Genomic DNA, 25,306 nt, shown 5'->3' on the forward strand with positions numbered 1-25,306 from the left:
TATTTTTAATCTTCCTCGAATGCTCGAACACTGATTATAGCTTGACGAAAACAATACATAACATCCTCTCAGATAAAATTAATTGCACCTCTCTTATAGAAAGATTGCACTTTCATCCTCCACTTAATTCTTTCTACCAGACTCGTAATCGTGCTTCGAGTATCGCGCAGACTGGACTTACGACCATTATATTATAACCCTTGACGTGTTAAGCTATCGCGGAATATTCTTAAAAGGAGTAATTAAAATATCAGTAACTCACTTGCATCATAAACACCACATACATATACACCCACACTTTCACACATCACACAACACAGCCGAATTAGGTAATACTTAGTTAAATGTATTTAATAATATTTAATGATTTTTTATTTTATAAGTTTTGTATTAACGCGGGGAACATCGCTTCAGATGTTATTAAATACAAGAAAAAGAAGCCTAACGTTTAAATCGTTGTATTTTTTAGATAAGAATTATTACAAATATTGGTGTCTAACTAACTCTGCGCTGTCATTTTTCTAAATGTAAGATTTAATAACTAGTCTTGTTATTCAATAGATCAAATAAATAAATAAATAAAATATAAGATGTCATTTGCATGCCTATTCATATGTGGCGGATTTTTGTAATTTTTTTATTTTTTTATTATAGAACAGGGGGCAAACGGGCAGGAGGCTCACCTGATGTTATGTAACTAATTGTGAGACTATTCTAGCAAATAAACAATTTGATTTGATTTGAAAGATTTTTTAAATATTATGTATTCCACCTTTGGCATCTCTAGTAAAATATATATTTAATGTTCTGTTTTAAATGTTTTTATTTAAGTGTGCTTTATGAAATAAGCAAATAATACATATTTCTACATAGCGGCGAAATGTAGTGGGTAGGTGCTGCTTTAAAAATTGTGAACACTGCCTTAGCTTGCGTCTCCCAACCCTAAGGTAGTGCGTCAGAATCATGTCTGTGCACCAATAGACTTTTCTTTATATGTAGGCAATTAAGCTCGCTCGAACGTTGAAGGAAAATATCGTGAGGAAACCGGTATGTCGACCCAAAGGTCAACGGCGTGTAACAGGCACCGAAGGCTGATCTCCTATTTGCTTATTAGAAAAAAACATATACATTATAGCGCCACTGGTTATATTAATAAAATTATCTGTGTATAGATTGTACGCCATCGTTTTTACAAAAAGAATAAGACTACATTTTATTTTAAAAAAATTTAAACAAGCAACATCTTACATCTAGGGAATAATTGCACCTAGTTCCTCCCTACTGTGGGGACTAGAGTTAGATCAATTTTTCACAATGATATTTCTGTAATAATTCAGTTTAATTATTGTTATTAAATGCATTATTCGTCGTTAATGCATAGATGTCTGTCTTTTTTATCACACAGAGTCAATATAATTTATAAACAAATTATTACTTTCCAAGAAACATATCAATTAAAACAACGGAAGAAAAATGTTCGTTTTTTAATTAACAATAATGATAAACCAATTCGAATAACTATATTATTAATGATAAGAAAATATCTTTTAACCGTTGAATCGTTACTAACTAACTCTAACTCTCGTGTAGATTAATGCGACATAAGGTTTTATAAATAAATAAATATTAATAAGATCGAAAATATCTCTTGAGATACAACTTCATCAAAGACCTGATTCACTTCATGTTTACTTTCCCATCCAAGTTCTCATTATTAGTATTTCCATTTTCTTCACAAAAACTCTGAACATCTAAGCCGACCTTTTTAATATAATATGATCCTAATGTAATTAAGTTACTAGGCTACAATATATTTGTGGTACACATGATTTCTGTTTCTTTTCATCAGGACATAGACAAGAAATCGTTAATATATTATACAAGTGTTAACACCAAATTGGTTATGTCTACAATTGCCGTAGAGTTTCTAAGATATATAAGAACAATTGTAAGCTCTACGATTTCATTTGAATAAAATGCCAAAAATAGAAAGAAACCTCATTACATTTGACCTTTGAATGTTTGAGTTGGAAAATAGATTTGACATAGGTACAAGAGTAGGCGAGAAACTTGAAAAAACTTTGAAAACGAAATCATTCTTATTTTACCACTATAAAGGTATTCATCAGAACGAGAGAAGTTATTGAGTAAATGTAAATGTATTTTAAAAATATAGAAATAAATCAAACAATCGGCTATGTATGAAGCGGCGGTGTTTCGATTGTTTTAGTGCGTTGTTTGTGCAATTTTTGAGGGTAAAGGTGTTTTGTTGTACATTATGTCACTTTATTAAGTTAATTATAATTAACTAAATATTTTCGACGTCCTGGTGGACAGAAAAACTGTGTCCAGTTTATGTTTCCACCATACCAACTTCTACAATTTAAGATTATTTATACAATAAAGAAATAAATAAAATAAATAAATAAATCAGTGGTGCTACAACCATTTTTTTTGGGTCATATGTCTGTTGCTAATCACCGGTGCCTGACACACGCAATCGAATTTTTTAGTCTACCTTAAATGCCAGCCGGTTTACTCACGATGTTTTCCTTCAGCGAGCGAGCATCTTAAAATGCGCACATAAGAAGAACGTCCATTGGCGCCCTGCCGAGCATCTAACCTACGACCTCAGGGATGATAGGCTGAAGCCACTAGGCTAACACTGCTCTTTACACAGAAATATTCCCTGAAATTGATAGTTGTCCCGCCCACAGCATACAGAGTAGCGGGTTAAGCGTAGTTGTCAATAAAGCGCAGAACATTGCAATATAACACCAGTGAACAATTTCTAAACTTTACAATGAATCGTTTGACAAAGTTTCAATAGCTGTGAAACTATAGTCACAAAGTGAATATTTTGTGTGTTTTAAACTGTTTCTCGGGTTAAATTGAAAAATAGAGGACTTTGTCAGTATATAAAAGAACTTGACTTTGCAGTTTTGTTAAACTTCCATTTTAAAAACATGTAGGTTCTACTACTTTACAACACACTACCAACATTTGCAGAAATTGTACCGGTCTTTATAGTTTTAAAATATACTTTTTGCAGTCCTTACAAATAAAAGCGAGTGCCAGCGAGTGCGGCCGCGTTCATTTATTAGTAGACTCTATGTACTGTAAGTTCCTTTCTGTTAGTTCGTTCCAAATACTATACAAAAACTAATTGTACGACATTTGTCAAATTTATACACGTGTCACATACGGGTTGGGGCTAACTAAAAATCATATTAATTTATTACTTGTAGCGCCATCTTGTGTCAGCTTATTAATTTTTTAGCCCCCCTAACGTTAAGACGATAAACCGTTATGACAATCGTTGAACAGTTTGCAAAGCATCCAGCCAAAATATATAGAATTGCGGGCGAAGTTGTGAGCGGAAACTAGATAAGAATAGATATAACACAATACATTTAAATTATTTTATAGACATACATTTAAATTATTAATTTACTATGTTTCGATTTAACAGGTTTATAATCTACGCAGTAATATAAAAAGGATAAAAATTAAGTTACCACTTCCCGTACTATTTCCCTTTTAAAACCAATTTTGGTAAAAGTCCACACCTCAGTTTCCTCAACCCATATGATCCCTTTTCGTAAGTGGATAGGTGACCAATTTACATAACTAAAATGTTGGGTTGTCCAGTATTGTCAAAATACCGCCTTTCCTCATTCAATTTCCATATATTCATAGGTCTCATCAAATTAAAGATGCATTTGATTGTATTTTTTTCTGTTAAGTTATAATGAAGATAACGGCATATACTGAAATAATCTTAGGTATATGTATTTGCATGTACCTATAACTGAATTATACATATTTCATTTCATCAATTATTTATTTATAAGTCTACATATATTTAGACAATATACAAAGCTAATACTGTTCACGTATAAAATATATACGAAAAAGAAAACAAAAACAGAATAAATAAATAGATTAACTGAAATTAAACAAATGACACCTACATATTTTAATGAAAAAAGAAATTGTTACAACTTAAAAAAAGTCAAAGTTTAAATATTTATTTTCGTTTGGTAAGGTTTGAAATTTCTACATGTTCATAAATTGTTTTGTAAGTTACCTCGAAACATTGCCATCGTACAAGGTACAATAAACGATTGTAAATCAATCGTTAGCAAAATTAACGACAAAAAATAGGGGCTATCTATCCGCTCATTAAGAATAGCGAGCAAAAATCATGATTTTAAAGTCTACCCATTGATACAAATATTCCGGGAATTGCGAGCAAAATGCGTCAATCAAATACTGAAGCACTCCAAAATATTAAATTTAATATCATTTACGAATCTTAAATCCACTCGAGCCTTAGTTTATTGAATATTGGGTGTTCAATCAAATTTTGATTGTCACTGAAACAGCCTTCCCTTAGATTAACGAGATCAGGGTGAGGCTATATTGATCCTTTATTGATAACTGAATTACAACGTATTTGTAGGTCAACCATGCAAAAGTAATTTATTGACTATCAAACTCTAGGGACACGTTTACACCGACATTTAAGGTTTAAAAATAGGTCAAAATAATTATGTGGATATTCTGGTCATAGCGTAAAACAAAACTGCTACGGAACGACAGATTACATCCTTTTAAAATCTTTACGTAGTCTATTTCCAGAAAACTTCCCGCCTTAAAATTTTAAATATTTAATAAATAATGTCGTAATCCCATGTTCAAAACAAATATGTTAACATCGACCTGCTTTTGACACTTCATATAAGAAACCTCAGCTTTTTTAATATGTAGGTTGAAAATATTGTTTTATTAATTGCGATGTTTTTAACTAATGATTTTTATATTAGATTGTTTAACATACTTACATATTTTATTTAACTTGTTTTATTATTCGTAAATCATAGAAATAAATGTATTTAACACTAAAATCATTAAACGACTTTAATCAAATCAAGTTATTTTTTATATAATAGGGGACCAAACGAGCTTACGGGACGCCCAAATAGGGTAGTCATCGCAGCCCGCACCCAGTTTTAGTGGGTGCGTTGCCGGCCTTTGACAGAGGCAACTTTAATTATTATAAATATAAATATTTGAATAATTAAAGTATCTCACTCTTTTGTGCGTATTTAGTAAAAAAAAGTTATTAACTTTTGATAGCAAAGAATCATTTTGGTCAAAAAATATAACTACAAATTACAAGCCGACGAGGATCCAACACAGATATCCTGCCAGCGTCGCGATTCAGAAATTAAATTTATAAATTAAAAGCTCGAAATGAGTATATTTATTAAATATTATAAATGATGCAAGTTAAAAGATGTCAAATTTTTAACAAAAAACACCTTGTGCCATTGAAAAAAACGTTGTATATTTCAGGAGAAATCTAAAGGGCAAAATGAAATACGATTCGTTTAAGAATTCTTAGACTGTGAGATTTCATTTATTATTGGCGTTCACTCACATGTTAGCAATTTTACAATTTGCCAATAATACATTTACGTATTGAAAATTAGTGGACATAAAATATATCTTTGGAGATAATTAAGCTTTTAGAGTTAAGATAGTATGTAATGGCCCTTTATAGTAAATTCTCGGACACACCCGTATTATTTTTATTGATCTGTAACAACCAATGGAGTAAAAAAACTGCGATGTACTGCGTCTATTTAACTCGTTATTATTCTGCATTGAGTTGGTTTTCTTTGTTTTTTTAAGTCTAGGCATCATCACCGATTTACAGGCACTTTACAAATTTAAAACAAAAATCGCAGTAAAATACAAAAAAATGTTGCAAGTGATGCAATGACATAGCGCTTTATATTTCGCAATTATCCCGCTGTACTTTAAAACTTAATCGTTATACAAGTATTTTAAATATTCCTATTATAATAATCTCGATGTTTGGTTTTCGTGTCTAAAACTATACTTTGTAGCATAAACAATACATCTCCGATTTGTCTCCAAAGGGACAGGAAGCGTACACGTGTGCGGTAATAATGTTTGGTTAAAGTACGGAGTAAGGGAAGTTCTTGCTAAGTGAACTAAGCAAACATCAAGGGTTGTCAATACAAACAAGATTTAATCGGAATATTTAACTTCTATAGTACATTGGAATTAACTAAAAACTAAAATTATTAATATCTTTGAGTAATTATTCACAAATTCGAATGCTGTTGGATAAAGACAATATTTAAGTTATTGATATATCTCATGAAAAATCTTACGTTAAGTTACGTAACAAATCAATGTTGTGTGTTATTATATAAATAAATAAAGAATAGCCTTAAATAGTCTTTCTTTTCTTTTGTTTCGCTGAGAATCGAAACATAAACGTATAGGCTGCTATGTGTTATTTTTATGAAATAGGAGCAAAACGGAGGCTTACCTGATGTTAAGTGATACCGCGGTCCACACTCACATTACTATAAGGCTCGCAAGTGCGTAGCCGGCCTCTTAAATAATGGTACGCTCTTTTCTTGAAGGACTGTAAGTCGAGTTGTTTAGGAAATACTTCAGTGGGCAGCTGGTTCCACAAAATGGTGGAATGGGCCTGGTCGTGGACAATCCGAATGGCTCTTCGTTGAATACGGCCAAATCTCTCTCTCTTGAGATGCTTCTCCAAATTTCTGAATGTCAGCAGTCAATCTCCGAAATTGTCTATATTACCAATCTAAACACGTATACTTAATTAATTAAACAGTAGTAGGTAGTTGAAACCAGTTGCAAAGGACTTCGCAGAAAATCCAGAAAAAGACATAATGGAACCTACTTATTTTCTAAATTGCATTCCCTCTTTCAAGAAAACCTGAAGAGCAATCACAAAGTTGCTTGTGAACTCTCCTTAGATGTCTTTGTCTTTTACTCTTTACTTTTTCAGACTTGGAAACCAATTTCTATCAAATTAATTTAGAATCGCTGTTCCTTTTTAGTTAATTAGGGAAGAATGTGTATAGGAAGAATTTGAATAATTTTTACGTAATCTATTGATGTTATAGATTGATTGTTATCTATCTATAGCAGTGTTGGCCTAGTGGCGTGCGACTCTCATCCCAAAGGTCCTAAGTTCGATCCAGGACTGCGCACTAATGGAGTTTTTTTTCTACGTGCGCATTTAACATTCGTCGTGAAATATCGTGAAATAGATTCATAAAATTTGAGGGCCAGACCTTAAAGAGATAAACATATTTTAATTAACTTAATCTAATAAATATGTAGTTTCTATCTATCTCTTAAATCATTTTATAACCATGATCTTCGAGATTACTACCAAGGTAACATAAGTTCAGTGGTAGTTTGCGTAAATTAATTTATATAGATAGATATATCGGAGTCTCAAAACGTGCCTACAAATTAGTAGACCGTCTGGCACCAACAGGGTGCTCCTATTACACGGTGCTCTGATTAAAGCAGTGCTCAATGTTCACACTGATGAGATTTAGTTCACATGAGTCGGCTCACTGAATTCAGGTGCGATACCGGTATTTTTAGTTGTGAGGGTGAGTAGGGACTCTCTTACTCGTGATTTTTACGGAGTTTTGCTAAGTGTCAAAACCTATAGGTAACTGTTTAGCTAGCGAGGTTTTAGTCATAATTTTGGGTTTGGTTAACACGTGCCGGGTTCCTCGCGATGAATTTGCTATTATATTGTATTAGAAAAGAAAATCCATAACATTTATTACACATAAAAAGAATATGCATATATATGAGCAGGCTAAAAACAGACAAATAGAACTTCTCTCCAACGAGAAAATAGTTTGTAATTTAAGTTCTATTTTATTAAATTTTATGGTAAGCGTACTAGGAGGGGTTCTTTTGTCCTCTGACACGTGTCTACTGTCTATGTTACGTAGACATGGGGACTATAACAATGCTTGTTATCCGTTACATGTATATTAAATGTTTTATACAGAATTCCGCACATTCATAGTTATATAGTAGTTTTGACGATTATTATCATTTTGGTAAATAGAATCCTAAAACTTACAAGAGACAAGCAAATATGTTCTTTAGTTGAGTGTTCGTTCTAGTTTAAAAGGTCCATAGCCTAATTAAAAGTTAACTATTAATTGTTGCGTTAGTTGACGCCTTTGGATGATTTTTATGAGTATAATCTCTTCAAAATATCCATCATATGCAACACAGCCGTAAACCTTTTGGGTTTATCCAATGGCAACACATAATTTTAAAAGCTAAAAATTGTGGGTTGTCTTTGTCGTATTTGCACGTATTTATTATAACTTTAGACTTATATTCATTTCATTTCACACATTAAATCAATAGGTGGGGAGTTACCGAAACAAGAGCCATTATTCCCTTACGCATCCACTCAGCTGTGGAATTCAAATCTGTGTAAATAATTAATGATGAAAAAGATCCATATAAAATTCTCTACATTTTATTATTAAAGAATTGGTCGTTATATTTATTCAAACGTATAAATGCCATTCGCTTATTCGCTGGTGCCGTAATCTGTAACTCTCAAAGCCTTTAATAGTATTTTAGTTATAATTTAGAAGCGTAATCAAATGTAAATAAAACATCGCACACTTGAGGCCAATATCCCTTGACGATGTTATGCCCAGACAGAAAGGTCGATTGGTGCTCAGCTGGGGATAGAACCTACGACCTCAGGGATGGGAGATGCACACTGAAGCAATCTGGCCAACGCTGTGTAAATTAATGTATGGAAATTAAGAGCGCCCTGTTCTTCCTGTATCTCTTCTCTCTCTCTTCGACAACTTTACGTGCTAATACGATGGTATTAAAACATCATCAACTTTCTAATTCACGAAAGCTATTAAGAACTATCATAATAAATCAAGGGTAAAACGTTGCATGACGTCATGACATGCTTATATACCTAAGATTCGTAACGTATTAATCCCTATGCTGTAACCTATTAGTCTAGGCTTAAATTTAATACAATCTATAATCGGATCACTTAAAGCCTACATAAACGAACATATTGCTTCGTTTGATCTCCACTCTACTATATGGTGTGATTGAAAATGTCTATTTTTAGTAAAAAGCTTTATTAAAATCTATTTAAAGAATTGAGTCAGTTAATTCGGTCAGAGCAAGGGAAACTCATATAAAAAAAGAGTAGAGAATATTGGACCGTGGGGCTCAAGTGCACAGACGCTTATTAAACATTTAAGTTGGCGCCAGGTAGATAGTACCGGTGACCAGAGAGCTGGTGTTTTTTTCGCTCACCGATTATATGTGGCAACACAGCGAGGAACTGCTGCCAGCATTAAAGCTACTCAGCCACAGGAACCAATCTTTTAAAATTTCAATCAATTTTTAATTTTTATTACTATGTAGGTACGTTAAGAATATTGTAAATACTGAATATTTTAGTGTTGGAAATAAATTGTATTTAACTATTTTTTTAATATATTTAACTGTGTGGCCGTGCCGCGAAACATCAGGTCACTGTTAATTCAAATTAAGAGTGATGAACATACAAATATAAAATTGACGAACACGATACGAACAAACCTTATTAGTAATACAATAATACAAGACAATAAAATATGTATATAAGTATAATAATTTGGACACCAATGCCACTAAGCAATAAAAACTAAATACTAAGCAATTTGCGAACAATACGCCCATTGTTTAGCAGATTGCTTCACTGCTCTTGACAACATTAGATACAACTTGCAGCCCTTTGAACTCTATTCGAAGGGCGATTTTCAATTAATCTGATCGATTCAATAAACCTTCGTTGTGGGAAATTATAAGACGCTTCAGTGCTACTTGATTATTTGGTTTAGGGCCTGTTTCACAATGTATGGATAAAGTGCCAAATAGCTATGCAACACAAATTATTCGAAAGATAAAAGTTCCAAATAAGATACTTCGAATTTCATGACGTATAGCGCTATCTGACAGTCGTGAAACGCAAAAATACTGTTTATCCTACAAATAAGTAACAAATAGCTTATTTGGAACTTACCCGGACATTGTGAAACAGGCCCTTAATCTATAAAATTGTGGTTTTAAAATTGGTCTAAGTTTAGCCTCAGCTGATGTAAGTTTCTTTATTTGAAAAGAATTGAGAGAAGAGCTTTTCATTTTTAACGCGTTCGTCATATCTTTACGATTTGAAAATGGCTATTAAATTATAGGGCGGGAAACATCTGGACAGTTTTATAACGTCAAAAGTAATTTAATAATTGTCTAATGTTGTAAACGCGTTGTTATACAGTTAAAATTTTATTACTTTTAAAAAAAGTGTTTTTTAAATGTGTAAAAGCTATGTAAATAAAAAACAATACTACGTATTTTATTCAGTATCTCGTCTATTTATTTATCTACCAATATGGCTTTACCAGGGTAAATAGTCCAGAAAAAGATAAGATAATTTAATGACAGGTTCCCTGAAACTATTAAGTTCTTGATAACGAAAAGCCACGAAAAAATCGATTACAATACAACAATATTGAATGGAAAAACAATTAAGCTTTGAAACATCAGCATAGAAAATATAGTCAGCACTGAGTACTCAGTGTGGGTCAAGGTGCGCCAGTTTCCGCACCGGTGACCGCTATTGGAGAATGATTGGCTGCCGACTTTATTAAAACGTAATAATTGCTCACGGAGTGAGGAAATTATTCAAAAGTTCTTTTTTTTGTTTCATATTGTCTATTGTTTCGATATCGTTCTTTTCCTATACTTATTGGAATTATTTATTAGATGATATTATCATTTCTACTTTAACAATTGTATTTATTTAAATAATGCATTGTTTTACAAACCGCAAGACTAGTTTGACAATAATTTGAAGATCTTATTATTAAATTCTTTTGTATTTAATAAAATAAACACAAAAAAGAGTTACTTGGACAGCAGTTAAAAAAAACTTTATGATTTATCGCGATTGTTGTTCGTAATATCTCATTGAATATAATAAAAAAAAGCGTTTTATATATCCAATGAATAATAATTAATTATAAAGTTAAGCAGCATAGGAATCTATTAGCACCTCAGCATAACTTGCTCTCACATAATTTTCAACTAACTACGAATATTAGTTCAAACTTTGGGATAAGCGAGACTAAATTCAAGTGCATTCTAAAACTAACTGTTTCGGAAATTATAGGTTTTTTTTTTTTTGAGAAACATATATACTAATGAACATTGCTTGATTGGTAAGAAGATAGATCGATCCCGAAATAAGATTTTAATTAAGAAGAGAAGAAATACGATAGCTTTTTTTAGTTTCGTTATGCGATCGTATAAATAAAAGTAGCAAAATCATGTAAATTAATAAACACATGGAATTTGGCGGGGCAAGAGGATCAGAAAAGTGGAGCAAGAACGTATTCAACTGGAGCCTAAGGTACAATAAAAAAAGACAATTTAGAAAGTGGCTAGATCAAATTAAAGAAACAGCTGTAACATGGCACAGTGCAGACAGGAATGGTGGGATTTGGAGGAGGAAAAAAGGGCACAAATAATTAAAAATAATGACAGATATGTGAATGTGTTAAGTGTAAAAGTATTTGAAATAAAAGGCTTTTAATTATTAATAATTATAAACACAATTTATACATACATATTTATTTGACGTTCTCTAAACAGGTTTTATTCAAAATATAGTAGGGGTACATCATTAAATATGTTACAACAAAAACAATGAATTTTATTATGAAAATATTCATCATTTTACGTCGTTAAATGCAATTTTAATATTCATAGTTGGAAAGCTCGTTACTTAAATTCGCTTATTTTAAAATTCACAAAGAATAATAATTAATTACTGAAGGGTATTGAAGTCTAGTGACATGCAAGCGAAAATTGTTTTAATCCCCGGGTTGCATTATTGGAGTTACGAATCGTAATTTGTACGTGTAGAATAAAAGTAAATCGTGTGTGGTTAAAAAAATAATGTAATCATTAACAGCTATTTAAGGTTTTTCAACATTTACTCCCCAATTAAAGATAACGGGACTCTTTTTAGTAATATATTTTAAGTATTGCAATATATATTTAAGATTTTATAGTTTAAGGTTAATTTTTCTAGTATTTATTGAATAATAAAGTATACATTGAAGGTAAAAAACTACAACACAAGTTTTGCTCCGAAGTTGGTTAAAAAATTAATATTCAATAAACGTGAAACGTATCGTATCGACAATTAAAGCAATAATTATATTTAAAAAAATGGTAATATAAAACGTTGTGCTGACTTTTAATGTAACAAAAATATTATCTAACGAAAGCACTTTATAAGCGAATAGCCCCAAGGGATGCTAAAATCTGCGTTATTACGAGTATTTATACTGTTAAATATATAATATATATGTATGATTGTTAATGGTAATTTATTGTGTATGGAAGTAGCCAATGTATATTTTTGCTATATAGTCTTATATTTTGACAAACCGTATCGAATTACTATTCAATTAATTGAAGGAATATCTAATAAAAGAGCAGCAGAGGCACTAGGCCAGTACTGAGCAGTACTGGCCCAGTTCCAACGTGCGACTGTCATCCCTGGGGTCGCAGGTTTGATCTCCGACTGTGCACTGCCGGCATGCTTTGGGCCAGAAAAGTCGTGTGTCGGACACTGAAGGTTCATCACCAACTTGAATATTACAAATCATCATCATCATGAATAGATAGAGAAATTTGAGGCTCAGACTTAAAAAGTTGTAGCTCTATAATCTAACAATGTTTCTTTACGTATATATATTATTCAATTCCTAATTAATATAGAGTAAAGAGTTATTAAATCACATCCTATGAATTATTAATGAAAGTGCTAATGTGAATATCACTCAGAAAATTATGTTAGCAACAGTTTATTCCATGCTTATAAATTGCACCGACGCGGTTGAATATTTTTTAAGGTATTGATTGTTATACAATGAGAAATTGTTTTTTTTTTGGGTCTTACATATGAGATTGAAGTTTTGTATGAAAGGAAAAAAAAAAAGGTTTTTTTTAATGGAATATATTTGATTAATCAAAGTATGTACCATTGATATCTATGCATATTTGTTTTTACAATTTGGGGGCTCATCTAAAAATAATAGATAAATTCAAAATATCCAGAACACAAATTCGCAGATCGCATAAAAATTACGCTTGCTGAATTGGATCTCTAATCTAGAGGCTTCAACATACCATGAACCAGTGTTAAAAATAGATGTATTTTGTCACAACCTATTTCAGTTATATATAAAGTTTATTTAAAAAAATCTACTAGCATGATTAGCGGCTAAGAAAAAGACTACCAGGTCGGTTATTAGATACAACCTAACGTTAAGCAACATAAAATGTAAGTTACGTTAATACTACTAATGCATTTTTATGCAATACTAGGAAAGCCTCCGTGCGTAAGTGTCGTCCATAGTGCAAATTAAACACTTTTAAATATGATTTGGTAGGAGTACACTTTCCAATAACAAAGTTAATCGTCTACTTAGTAACTACTTACCTGGACCATTACGATAGTTCTAGTAAAAATGCTCACTAAATAAAAAACATCATTTTTTACGCCTTGTTCTCTAATCAGACTAAAGGAAGTTAATTCAAACCGCTCGATTGGAGATGTAATTAAAATTTGAAAAGTTTCAAAAACAGAGGCCAAGAAACAAACGAGTTTGTAAATTGTGATGACAACGATGTGATTGATTAAAGCATTTGGATCCATCTACGAATTTCATTAATAAATAAATTGTATTTTAGCATATTAAATAGTAATTTTTAGATTAATTTAAGGAATTTTTTTCGATTGCTACTTTTTTCTTAAATTGAAAATCCTGTTAAAACTGCTAGTCAGCCAGTCATAATATATTGGTATAATAAAACCTTTTTGAACTTTTTTTACATTCGCACTAATTTTGAATTTCGAACGCGATCTTTGAAATGAATGGCTCGTAACTTAAAATGCTCCCCGAGGGATGTCAACGCGTCCCGTAGCTCTTTGGCAACTGCTCGTAAATCCTAGACCGCTCCTGAGTCCCGACTAGGGCACCCCGCCCCGCGTTGCTCGGGAAACGGCATTGAGCTATAAAGCTCGGCTACAAATTGGATGCGGTTTCCGTTCGATTAATTAGAGGGAAATACATTTAATAAACCTGAGGCGATATTGATAAGCTGTGTGTATAAAATAGCAGAAATACAGGAAGTAAAAGATGCGAAATAAAATGCCGTAAGTTGGAGATTCAAATTATAACTGCAAAGGTTTTTTATGATATTTAAACTATTCTAATACAACAAAAAAGACATTTTTACGTCGAAGAATTCTTTCACCGCTAAAATATTAATGAATTAATTAAACCGCCTCTCCCGTTTTCATTTCATAAGAGCACAGGAATCCTTATTTGAATAGATAATTAATCCGAAACAGTATTATGATAATTTATGTAACGATTGTATCAGTCACAAGATGTTACTAACAATATCGCTGATAAATTTATAAGCTTGCTTTAGTGTAGTGAAAACTGCAGGACAAATTGATGTTTTTTGCATTTGCTTCGTTTTAGCTGGGAGTCCAACCAATTATAAGGATTTCATGTGTTCGATTAGACTCATTTTTTATACAGAACTGGACAGATGCTGCCCACAATCACAGCCGATGGTGGGTGGGTCTACTGAAGGACACGTCTGACCAAGCCTGTTTAATCGCCCCTTTAATAAACTCATATTAAACTAAGGAATGAAGTCCTACTCCTTTGCCGTGCTTCTAGGTACTCAGCTAATATTTACGCAGCAATTGTAGGTAGTCAGTAATTTTTAGTTTGAATATACTTTACGATTGAAGTAATAAGTGTCAAAATTATATATATGTCTATAGAAATTTGATAGAAAAATATGTGTTTAACTAACGCATATAAATAGGTTCGCTAAAACTAATTATAACTTCTGTGAAGAATTTGAAAGTTATTTGTAAGGCAGTGTAAGTAGAATTTTGTAGCAGCTATTTTCTTCGTAGGCACCTAGTTTTATAAATGAGTTGAGTTGCCTCGAGCAAGGGATCAAATCGACTTCTTTGTTTTACGATTTTCCTTTATCTAAGAAATTATACTTGGCTGTTTCATAATATATTTATTTTTTATTCTTTAATTTTATGCCTGTAGTTATAAATTTATGATAGGTACATTTATTTTCAAGTAGGTCGAGATTATGCTTTTTCAGGGTTCTTATGCCAATACCGCTGAGTTCCGAGTGCGTTACAGGCCTTTTAAATATGTTTAAGGACGACACATCGAAAATACGAGGAACTAATAAGTGATGTATGGTTTAATATCTGTACTATAAAGAACGGTTCGGTGGCCGTCGTATATACCTCGTTTCTATATATTCTTAACATGAAAGGCACACAATTGTTCGTCGTAAGGATAATGAGGAAATTAGAATGGGAATTATCTAAACTACTTTAATTTAAGATACTTCAACACAAACACTCATTATTAATTATATTACTTATAATTAATATAATTGGTAAACAAGCTATCAAAAAATCTAAGCAATTCAATCCAAACATGAAAAATTGTGTTGCGAACATCATATTTGTTTTCTCTTATACATTTCTGTTACCTTAGTAATTGAAATAATTTGCAATTTCTTTGTCCTGAGTCAGATGTCACTTAAAGGACCAATTCGTACAATTGTCGTAAGGCCTTTTGATAAGGGAGGTCTTTTGCCACTCTTCGTTTAGGTTCGTAAAGTTGTGTTAAGGAATCGGAATAGCGAATATAAAATGACTGTTACATAAAAAACAGAGTGTATTCGTTGTATTAATAATTACTATATTTTAACTAACTACTTTATTTGTTATTAAATATAGAAAAATATATTCAATTAAGTATCTAATTAGTTGTGTCAGTGGTTTAATATTTAATAAGTAGATTTTGAAATGTTAAATTAGATTTTTTGATTATTACCAATCAACCAACTCATGTGCAAACAAATGAATTTATGACGTACATAATACGTTATTTTTTTATCTATTAAATCTTGATATACAATAATGATTTATACTAGGAAGCAGAGGAGAGGGTAAAATTATTTTTTTTTTTAAGACTGAGAAACTGCCTTATGATAGTTCTTAGAAGTTGGAATCGAACTTCAAAGATCTACGAGTACACAGTACAAGTAACGTGTACTAATAAAAGCAAAAAGAATTTAAAGCAAGTTTTTTGAAGTACAAGAGTTTTGAGGAACTTTACCGAAGTTGTTGCTCGTATGTAAAACTTTTCTCGCTTCAAAATTAATAAACCAGATACTAAATGAGCAAACTACGAGTTTAACATTCAAGGCGACGGTAAAATTAAAACAAATTTTTACAAAACTCCTTAAACCTAATCTTATGAAATTAATTATCAACTGAAATATTTTCATGTTACTCTGGTAAATACCAGTAGTACGTACTCCGCTGGCTCTGCGACCCTAAAGGGGCCTGAAAGCCAGCAGTTGGCGGGAGATAGCACAGGATAGCGCTGGAAGATTCTCATTTCGTCGACCAACACTTTCATTCATTTCATTTTCATGTTTTTAATGATTTCAGGTAGCATACTTTCTGTTGCAATTTTTTTAAGCAAATTGAATTCCATTTTAAGGGAATTTACGTCTGGTTTATAATAAACAAGACCTTGAATGAAATACTTACCGTAAATCCAATACCGACGGTCGCTGAAAAATTCCCAGGTTGAAATTTACCAGTTTCAAACTGAACGAGCAGAGACGTTTTGCCGACACCGCTGTCACCGAGCAATATTGTCTGAAAAGAGAAGGCTGTAAGCAATTTCGAAAAAGGCTTTTGGAGACCTTTTAGACCTGTCAAATCTATAATAGCTGAACTACTTTAAACTATATATTTTATACTATCCCATGGTTATATACTAGGGCTATTCAATGTTCCTGCCAGGACTCTACGCCCACACAGTTTCCGCGAGCCTCTTCATATGATGTGTTCTGCTTTAGATTCTGTCAAAAACATTGACCCTTTTTCGCACTCGTCTACTGCTTCATTTAAAAATAATTTAAAACAACGGTTTATGTCCTAATACTTGTCTTGTAAGATCTTTCTTATTTATTATAGCTACTGGTATGTTTGTCGTTTTCCGGATTTATAAATGTTGTACCTACTGTCATATTTGGTTTTCTTTTGCTTTGCACTCTATCATATTTTTATTAGTGAAATAATTTTTAACTTTTTTATTGTATAGATGTATCTGTTTTGTTTCCAAATAAATAAATTAAATATTAATGAGTTATTTAATGGTGGATATGACATTTTTTTCCATTTTCTCTAAATTCACAGAGGAGCTGGGACGACATAGACAGTAAAATGACTTATGACAATCTTTTGAGCCGTAGTACAGGTTCAGCACGTGCTAGGCTTTTGGCCGTGGGTACGCATGAGGCCGGCTATTGGCTTCACGCTTACCCTTCGTCAAATACAGGAACATTTCTTGAACCTGACACGCTCCGAATCGCAGCCTGTCTGCGGCTTGGGGTACCGGTCTGCGCTCCTCATACTTGTCCCTGTGGCAGTGATGTCGACAAACTAGGACATCACGGACTATCATGTCAAAAAAGTGCTGGCCGCTTCTCGAGACATGCCGCACTCAACGATATCATACATCGGTCCCTTGCCACCGTCAACGTGCCTAATCTACTTGAGCCGACTGGAATTGCTAGAGACGATGGCAAGAGACCGGACGGTATGAGTTTGATTCCATGGAAGATGGGTCGGGTTTTGGTATGGGATGCCACCTGTTCAGACACACTGGCCCCTTCCAATCTTCATGGAACTAACAAGAGAGCTGGTGCGGCTTGTGATGCGGCTGAAAAAGCTAAAGTCTGCAAATACAGGGGTCTAGGCTCTGAATATGATTTTGTCCCATTCGGTGTCGAGACCCTTGGTCCGTGGGGTCCTAGCGCATTAAAGCTTTTTAGGGAATTATCAAAAAGGTTAGTCGACATCACAGGAGAACGAAGAGCTGGCAGCTACCTCGCACAAAGAATTAGTCTAGCTATTCAAAGAGGGAACGCTGCTAGTATCTTCGGAACCTTGCCTAAAGGGACTCCTTTTAATAATATTTTTTAATAATTAAATTTTAAGGTTAGTTATTAGATATATTTTTAGTTTGTAATTGTATATTAATATAATTAAATGTATTAATACATACAACAAGAACACTACTAGGTATATCAAAAGATTATATACTCAAAAACGAAAAATTTATTGATTTTTTTCAGCTATTCGAACCCTAAGATCGGGCGTTCAAACACCAGCTCAATGATTTTTCATTTATCTGTGTAATAAACATTCACTCGTACTGACAATTAATTTGTCAATTGTCAAAAGAAAGAAACGCTAACTAAAGTCAAGAATCCTAAAAAATCAGTCAATCTCTTCTTTCTTTATACATTACAAGTATTTTATCAAAATCGAGAGCCGTGACAGGTTGAAATAAGTGTATGAACTGTCGTGTCTAGATTTTTTCATGAATAACAATTGCTTCTTCTGAAGTCAATTTAATCTAACAAAGGACAAGCTTTTCGAGGTGCTGGCAAAAACTTAATAACTTTCTTTGCTTCACCTTATATATAAGAAAGGAAAAATAAAGAGCTATGTTAATAATGATAAAGACCAAAATACCTTTTATTTGATTTGTGCTAAAAACTAATATTTTATAATTTATCTACATCGTTACTCATTTATTGAACAGTGAACTTACCTTATGTATGGGAATGTCATCTTCGTGAGGCGCTCGCGCAGGTGAATCCACAGGCCGGTAGTCTCTGTAGCCAGTGGGTGAGGGCGTGGTCCGTAGCGTCGGCGCACGCAACTCGTCTTCGAACACATCGTCGCTCATGCTGTCGTCAGTTCCCATTTGCTATAAAAAATTAAAAATTCAATTTAAAGATTTGCCTAATCACGTAGCCAGAAAACAATTTAACATGGTATAATTGATTTATGACAGCAATGTTGGATTTTCTGCGTGCGATTATTTTCCTCGTTAGTTTGATCCCCGGCGCTGCACCAAAGGACTTTTTATATCCGCATTTAATAGGCTGATCACTACTTACCTATTAGATTGACAAATGATTATGAAACAGATACAGAAATGTGAGGCCTAGATCTCAATTGGCTGTAGTGCTAATGGTGGTTTTATTATTATTATTATATAAACACAATTAAGATTAAGAACATTGAATAAGATTAACTAAAAAACCTGACGAAAGCACTTTCACGAAAAAAAAGGGATTTAATATTTTCAGCAATCTATCAAATAAAACTTTTTAATTGAGTTTAAACAACTAACAAGATTTTTAATCAACATATTGAGTTTTCTTATAATATTCTTCATGTTAAAAATAGATAATATATTACGTTTTTTTTTATATAAAATATGAAAAATTACATTAAGGTTATCCGTTAGCTGACGATGATATCTCGTGTTAAAAATGTTTCTTTGAAGTCTGATGTAGCTTACATTTCCTTTAGCTAATCATAAAATTTTCTTTCATGAAATATAAATGAAGGCTTTGTAATATTCAGTCTTGATCTATTTGTATATAATTGCGTAGTATCTGAACCGTCTTTTACAAATGTAAATCATCTGTAGATTAAATTATCGATGCAATATAATAAGTTCTTCGAAAGTCTATAAAGAAAACTAAGTAGTGCTAGTAGTAGTAGTGTGGACACAAAAATCTTTCCACTTTTGACTCTTTATTGTAGAACAATTTTGTCATTATTTAAAGTTACCCAGAGTTACAACTGTATATGACCACTTTGTCCTAGTAGTCCTAAGCGCAACATTCAACTTTAGGTGAGTGTACTAACATTATTTTATTCTTAAAAATACAGATTTTTACAGTACTAAGCCAATACGATAATGCCAATAAAATAAATAATATACACAAGATAAATAATATCGATACTGTGAACTCACTATGATAACATCCTTAAGTCGATAATGTCGGAGACAGAATTCAGTACGCGCAACAACTTTGTTAACGGTAATCTGAGTAGAAGACTGGTTCTGGTATCGCAACCAACTTTGGCCAGTGGCCTTCGCTGTCTCTGGTACCGCCCCCAAACATATTTTTACTTACCAAAGACTAAAGAGCTGGCACCTACCTCGGACAAAAATTAGTCTAGCGATTCATAGGGGTAACGCTGCCAGTATCTTCGGAACCTTGCCTAAAGGGAGTCCCTTTTGTTAATAATATATTTTAGTTATTACATTTTAAGGTTAGTTATTATATTAGAATTATTTTTACATATTACATACTATTATTATTATATTATTTATACATATTACTTTATTTTATTATATAGACTTTATGTTACCACAGCATAGCTTACTAAGTATATACTTGATGTAATTTTAGAATAATCTGTAATATAATGTATAATTTGTCACTATACATTTTATGAGCCCTCGGTTTATAATCAAGTTATATAAATGGGCTTATGCCTTCGTCAAACCCAGTCCGAGATCAAAGGATGCTACACAGAGACAAATTGCAATATTGATGACGAGTTTGCTTTTGAAAAACGTGTCTTATTTGGTTCAGGTACGTATGAATATCGCGTGCACAGTTAATTCAATAAACCCCTTGTATTGTCTCGTAAATCCATCAATAACGTTTTGAATCTACTGACAACCACAACTACTGTGTAATCAAGTTTTCGGGTACGTTTTTCGTTTCACTGAAACGATTCAGTGAAACGAAAACAGATGAGTGATGAGTCCCAGGGTGGAAATTGTCAATTCTACAAATTTTACCTCTCTAATATATATATATAATATATTTTAGAGATATCATTATTATCGACCATTGAATAGTCGTCAGTTTTAGATCAAATAACTTTGAGAAATCAAATAAACCACCGGCATTACCAAATTTAAACAAAATTGACTTTGATATATAATGAATAAATAATATATGGTGACAATAGCAGACTCTTACGCCATGCTCTGACATTAATAATAATGACTAAGAAATTACTATTAATATTGACTTTCAAACAGTCGTTAATTTATACATAGCTACGTTGAACCATACATTTTACTATTTATTAATGTAGATTACTGGCCTTTGAATTACGTTGCCTTGGATATTTTTAAATTATAATGACATTATGTATTAACGCCATTGTTCCCATGTACCATTCAAGTACGTACACATATTGTGTACATGAATTTAGTGTTGGAGTTGCTTAGTTCGATTATATAAATGTATCTATACTACTCTTGTGAAGAAAACTTTCAATTGTAACTCACAGTAATAATAATTATAATTTTATTTGTAAGAATATGCTACAAAAATGTTATGATACAATCTACAGTTTAAATATTCTGCCACACATACTGGCGTGCAAATTTGTCTTTAAAAGAATTGTTATTGCAAATTTATTTTTGACGATAACGGCAATACAACAACTACTTCTTGCCTTTGGTAGCCTTTTTGGGCGGCCTTGGTGACCTTACCAGCCACATGTCATGGGCAGCAAACCATCCATGGGGTGGAAATCCCTGGAAGGACTCCACACAGAGGGGCTTGGAAGGAACAAGGTTTATTACTGTATACAAATGCTTGATATAAAAGAAAATAAGAAATTCAGTTTATTTCTAGATCTGAATCAGGATCAATTACATACTTGATTACACAATCTTGGAACTACTATTACCCGGATACATCTAAATGTAATTAAAACCTTACGAAGCATCATAACGCCATCCCTCACGAGTGGGGTATTATGTAAATATAACCCGACCCTACGTGACGGAGTCACTTAAACGATAGCAATGTTTATTTAACTTCCGTAAATTGGAAATTGCTCCAAATACCTACATCCGGTTACAAATGTTTCCTTTGCCCATAAAAGTATTTTAATTTTTAGTAGATTTCTTAGTTCTAGAAATAAGTTTATTTAAGAGATTTTTTTAGGCGCATGAAGATAGTTTTTTACGGATGAAACGCTACGAAGACGTGCAGCGTTTTTCTTGAAGAAAAGGGAGAGAGCGATTGAGACCGTTTGACAGAGAGTGAGAAAGGGAGATGGAGAAAAAGTACAATCTAATGGTTGATGTATTCGTTTAGTTATTACATACTTATTAGAATTTTAAAAGACAATTCTGTCGCATAACGTCATGTAGAATTTTATTTATTTATACATATTATCATTAGCACCTTAACAGTGTGTACACAATGTGAATATATATATATAAATATACTTGGTGTTATCATTTACTGGTACATGATCATCTATTTGGGTTTTTACTTAACTTCTGACATGTGTGCTTTGTACGCACGCACTTTTTAAAAAAATAGGCTCACCTGATATTAAGCGATACCGCCGCCCATGGACACTTTCAATGTCAGAGGACTCGCGTTGCCAGCAGTTTTAGAATAGGTACGTTTTGTTCTTGAAGGACTTGAAGTCGGTTCGGAAATACTTTAATTGAATTTGACATAGTAATAATAATTTTTGATTAATGTCAGGTTTCTAATTTATCACCCTTCAACGACTTAATTGCAAGCAAACAGCGTAACTAATCATACAAGGTCACGTCGTAGCAGTCGGAAGTGATGATGATCGCCAACCTTCGAGAAGAGATGGCACTATAAGAAGAAGAGAGAGAGCGTCAATTCTTGGAATGTCTCATTAAAGTGTAAATTTCATCCTAAAATCACGCGAGAACGCGGGAGAAAGCTGTATTTTAATATCGAAGGCTTGAGTACAAGTAGGTTGTTGCTTTATTAAAAGCTTTCAGCTTTGTGTCACTTTGAGATGTATCCTTTGAAGTCGATTTATCGAGAATATTAGCTAGGTATATTAAAGTTATTAAATCCCGGCTTCTGCGAAAATCCATACGAAGGCTTTTAACATATTTGTAGCGTAGACGTGACAACTTTATGTACTCCGAATTTAGTTTGGTTTTTTATTCCAATTCAATCATTATATAAAAATCATAATATTTGATACCACGCTTGCTCTAATGTGGTAATTGAATAAATGATTTATCAAAGTCTTAATAGGCCGATATGCAGCCCCAATTTGTCGTTAATTTCTAACAACATGATATGAATAATCTGCGTAATTCACGAATGTTTCCAGTTTTAGCTTGCAATACTTCTGATTGTGCACACCATCATTACCAAAGGAATGAAACGGGAACAGAATTTTTTATGTGTAGTAATAATTTAGTTTTTTCTTTTAAATAATGTTCGTTTAATTTCATTTTTCTGTTTATATTTATTACGTACTTAATTGTGTTCTGTTTCGTATGTTTTGTAAACAACTTAATTTTATAATGTGTATATGTACGTTAGATTTTTATAAACATATTACCATTGTATTTGTTTGCCAGGTGTTGCAAACGTTGCAGACTTTTTTATTGATTCTCAATGTTAATACTGCAATAAATACTCTTACGATAATATAAATCAGACTATAAGTTTAAATGTTTATCAGTAGGTGAAATCAACCAGTATTAATTATTAAAAAATCAATTTGAAAAAAAATTTTATACTTTAAAGCGAAATTTATTTAAATTGCTATAAGCGCCATCTAACGAGAAAGTGATAAAACAAATCAACTGAGATGTTATTAATGTAAATATTTTTTAAGTATTTGAACTTTTTATTGTTTTATAAAGAAATATTAATTACGTTGTGGATTTTTAAAATGGAGAATGAATAGCTTAGGTGGCTATTTTCGTTTATAAAAATAAAGCCTTTAAAACAATTGCAATGATAATCTCATTGTATTTTCTCAGTACCCAGAAATTGCGTCAAGATATATACTAAAAGTTCGATATCTGATAACAAAAATATAGCCATGTTAACACATTCAACTGGTGTTCACCCTTGCAACTCCCACCCACCTAATTAAGCCTATTTAGATGCTATTGATCCCCCTTCATGTTTATTCATTGTCATACAAGCTGACTTTTAAGCTGACGAAAATATTAAATTTATTCAATATAATATATGCATTTAATATTTGTCGAAGTAGAATTGAAGTTTACCACATCATACATAATGCTATATCTACAATATAAGTTATCTTTTCTAAAATAAGATTTTGGTAAACATAAATGCTACAAAAAAAACTAATAGTACAAATAATTTTTTGCTTATTGTTAAGAGAAAAAAAATATCAGAAAAACAGAGAGTCGGGTATCAGATAGGCACTTTCTTTAAAATTTATTATTTGAAGATATTATCTTAGAGTATCTTGATCAGTTTATTTTAATTATTATTTATTATTAGTAATACATTATGACTTTTAAACTTTTTCTCTATGAATTACACTATTCATAAAAAGTGCCTCTATTAATATTATACTACTTTCTACGTGACGCAGAGGCGTTTTCAAGGTCAAAATTCATCGGAAATTAATTCTTATCAGAAACGCTAATAAATTGTTATCACATGACCTTTTGATAAGTGTCCCACTATCTTGTCATGCGATTAAATAACCAATCCAGAAAGCGTCGCTGACGGAGCTTGGTATTTTCTTGTCAAAGACAGCCGTAAATTGGGAATTACAAAGCCTTGAAAAGAAAAATTTTTCGAATACCAAATGCGCTCCCAATTCGCTGGTGATCAATCGCCCAACAGTTAAATCTAATAACTCACACTCATTTGGTTGACACTATCATAAATTGCCGAAAACGGACCGGGCGTGCATTCCGGCTGTCACTGACGCTGAACTGAAGACATACGTCACACGCGGCAAGTTCACATATTCTGGTGACAGAAGACGGAAACACTAGAACTGATCTCCGCGAACCGAATCATTTTTTGAGGTTATGTCCTGAATGTAGGACAACATTAGGGTTGAAAATTCCATAGTGTGCTAGTGTGTGTGATCGTAAAACGTGTTTCATTGATGCGTGCGTGTGTAGTTGTGTTGTAGGGAACAGTGGGAGGACGGATGCGGAGATGTATCCGGAGATTTTTTGATGTTATTTTGTCAACGTTGAATTGAGCTATCACTTAATATTATACTGCTTATATTGATTTAACAATTTAATTACGATATGGCTGCAACACAATTAAAGAAATAAAATGACATAGAAACGAACTAACTGCCGATTAACATTAATAAACTTTTATTTATTTTTAAGAAAATTATTTTAAGTAATAGTAATGGAATTTAACAATTTAGTTTTACCAATTTTGTATTCTTACGTAGAGCTTTCCAAATAATCCAACGATTCCATATCAAAGTGCTTAGGGAAATAGCTAATGTTCCCTGATACATTCACGATGACGACCTCCATCGGGACCTCAACGTAGAGGCCGTCTCACCACAATAATCAAAAAC

At 32.4% G+C, this 25,306-nt stretch overlaps 1 protein-coding gene across 2 annotated transcripts in view; it reads right to left on the bottom strand.

Moving 5' to 3' along the window:
• Nucleotides 1-24,803, bottom strand: part of LOC110994614 (ras-related protein Rab-37) — a 31,059-nt gene extending 6,256 nt beyond the window's left edge. Inside the window, exons 1-3 of one of the 2 annotated variants that reach the window (XM_022261379.2) lie at nucleotides 24,616-24,803; nucleotides 18,693-18,851; nucleotides 16,616-16,726 (exon numbers count right to left, since the gene is read on the bottom strand). In XM_022261379.2, the coding sequence (XP_022117071.1) occupies nucleotides 16,616-16,726; nucleotides 18,693-18,851; nucleotides 24,616-24,621 (276 nt within the window). In that variant the 5' untranslated portion in view covers nucleotides 24,622-24,803. Of the gene's footprint in view, nucleotides 1-13,812; nucleotides 13,915-16,615; nucleotides 16,727-18,692; nucleotides 18,852-24,615 lie in introns of those variants that run through there. The other variant, XM_045628990.1, reaches the window with a different exon arrangement.
• Between the last annotated feature and the right edge of the window lie 503 nt (nucleotides 24,804-25,306).

This window comes from Pieris rapae, chromosome 7, assembly GCF_905147795.1.
Source record: "Pieris rapae chromosome 7, ilPieRapa1.1, whole genome shotgun sequence".
Lineage (NCBI taxonomy): Eukaryota > Metazoa > Arthropoda > Insecta > Lepidoptera > Pieridae > Pieris > Pieris rapae.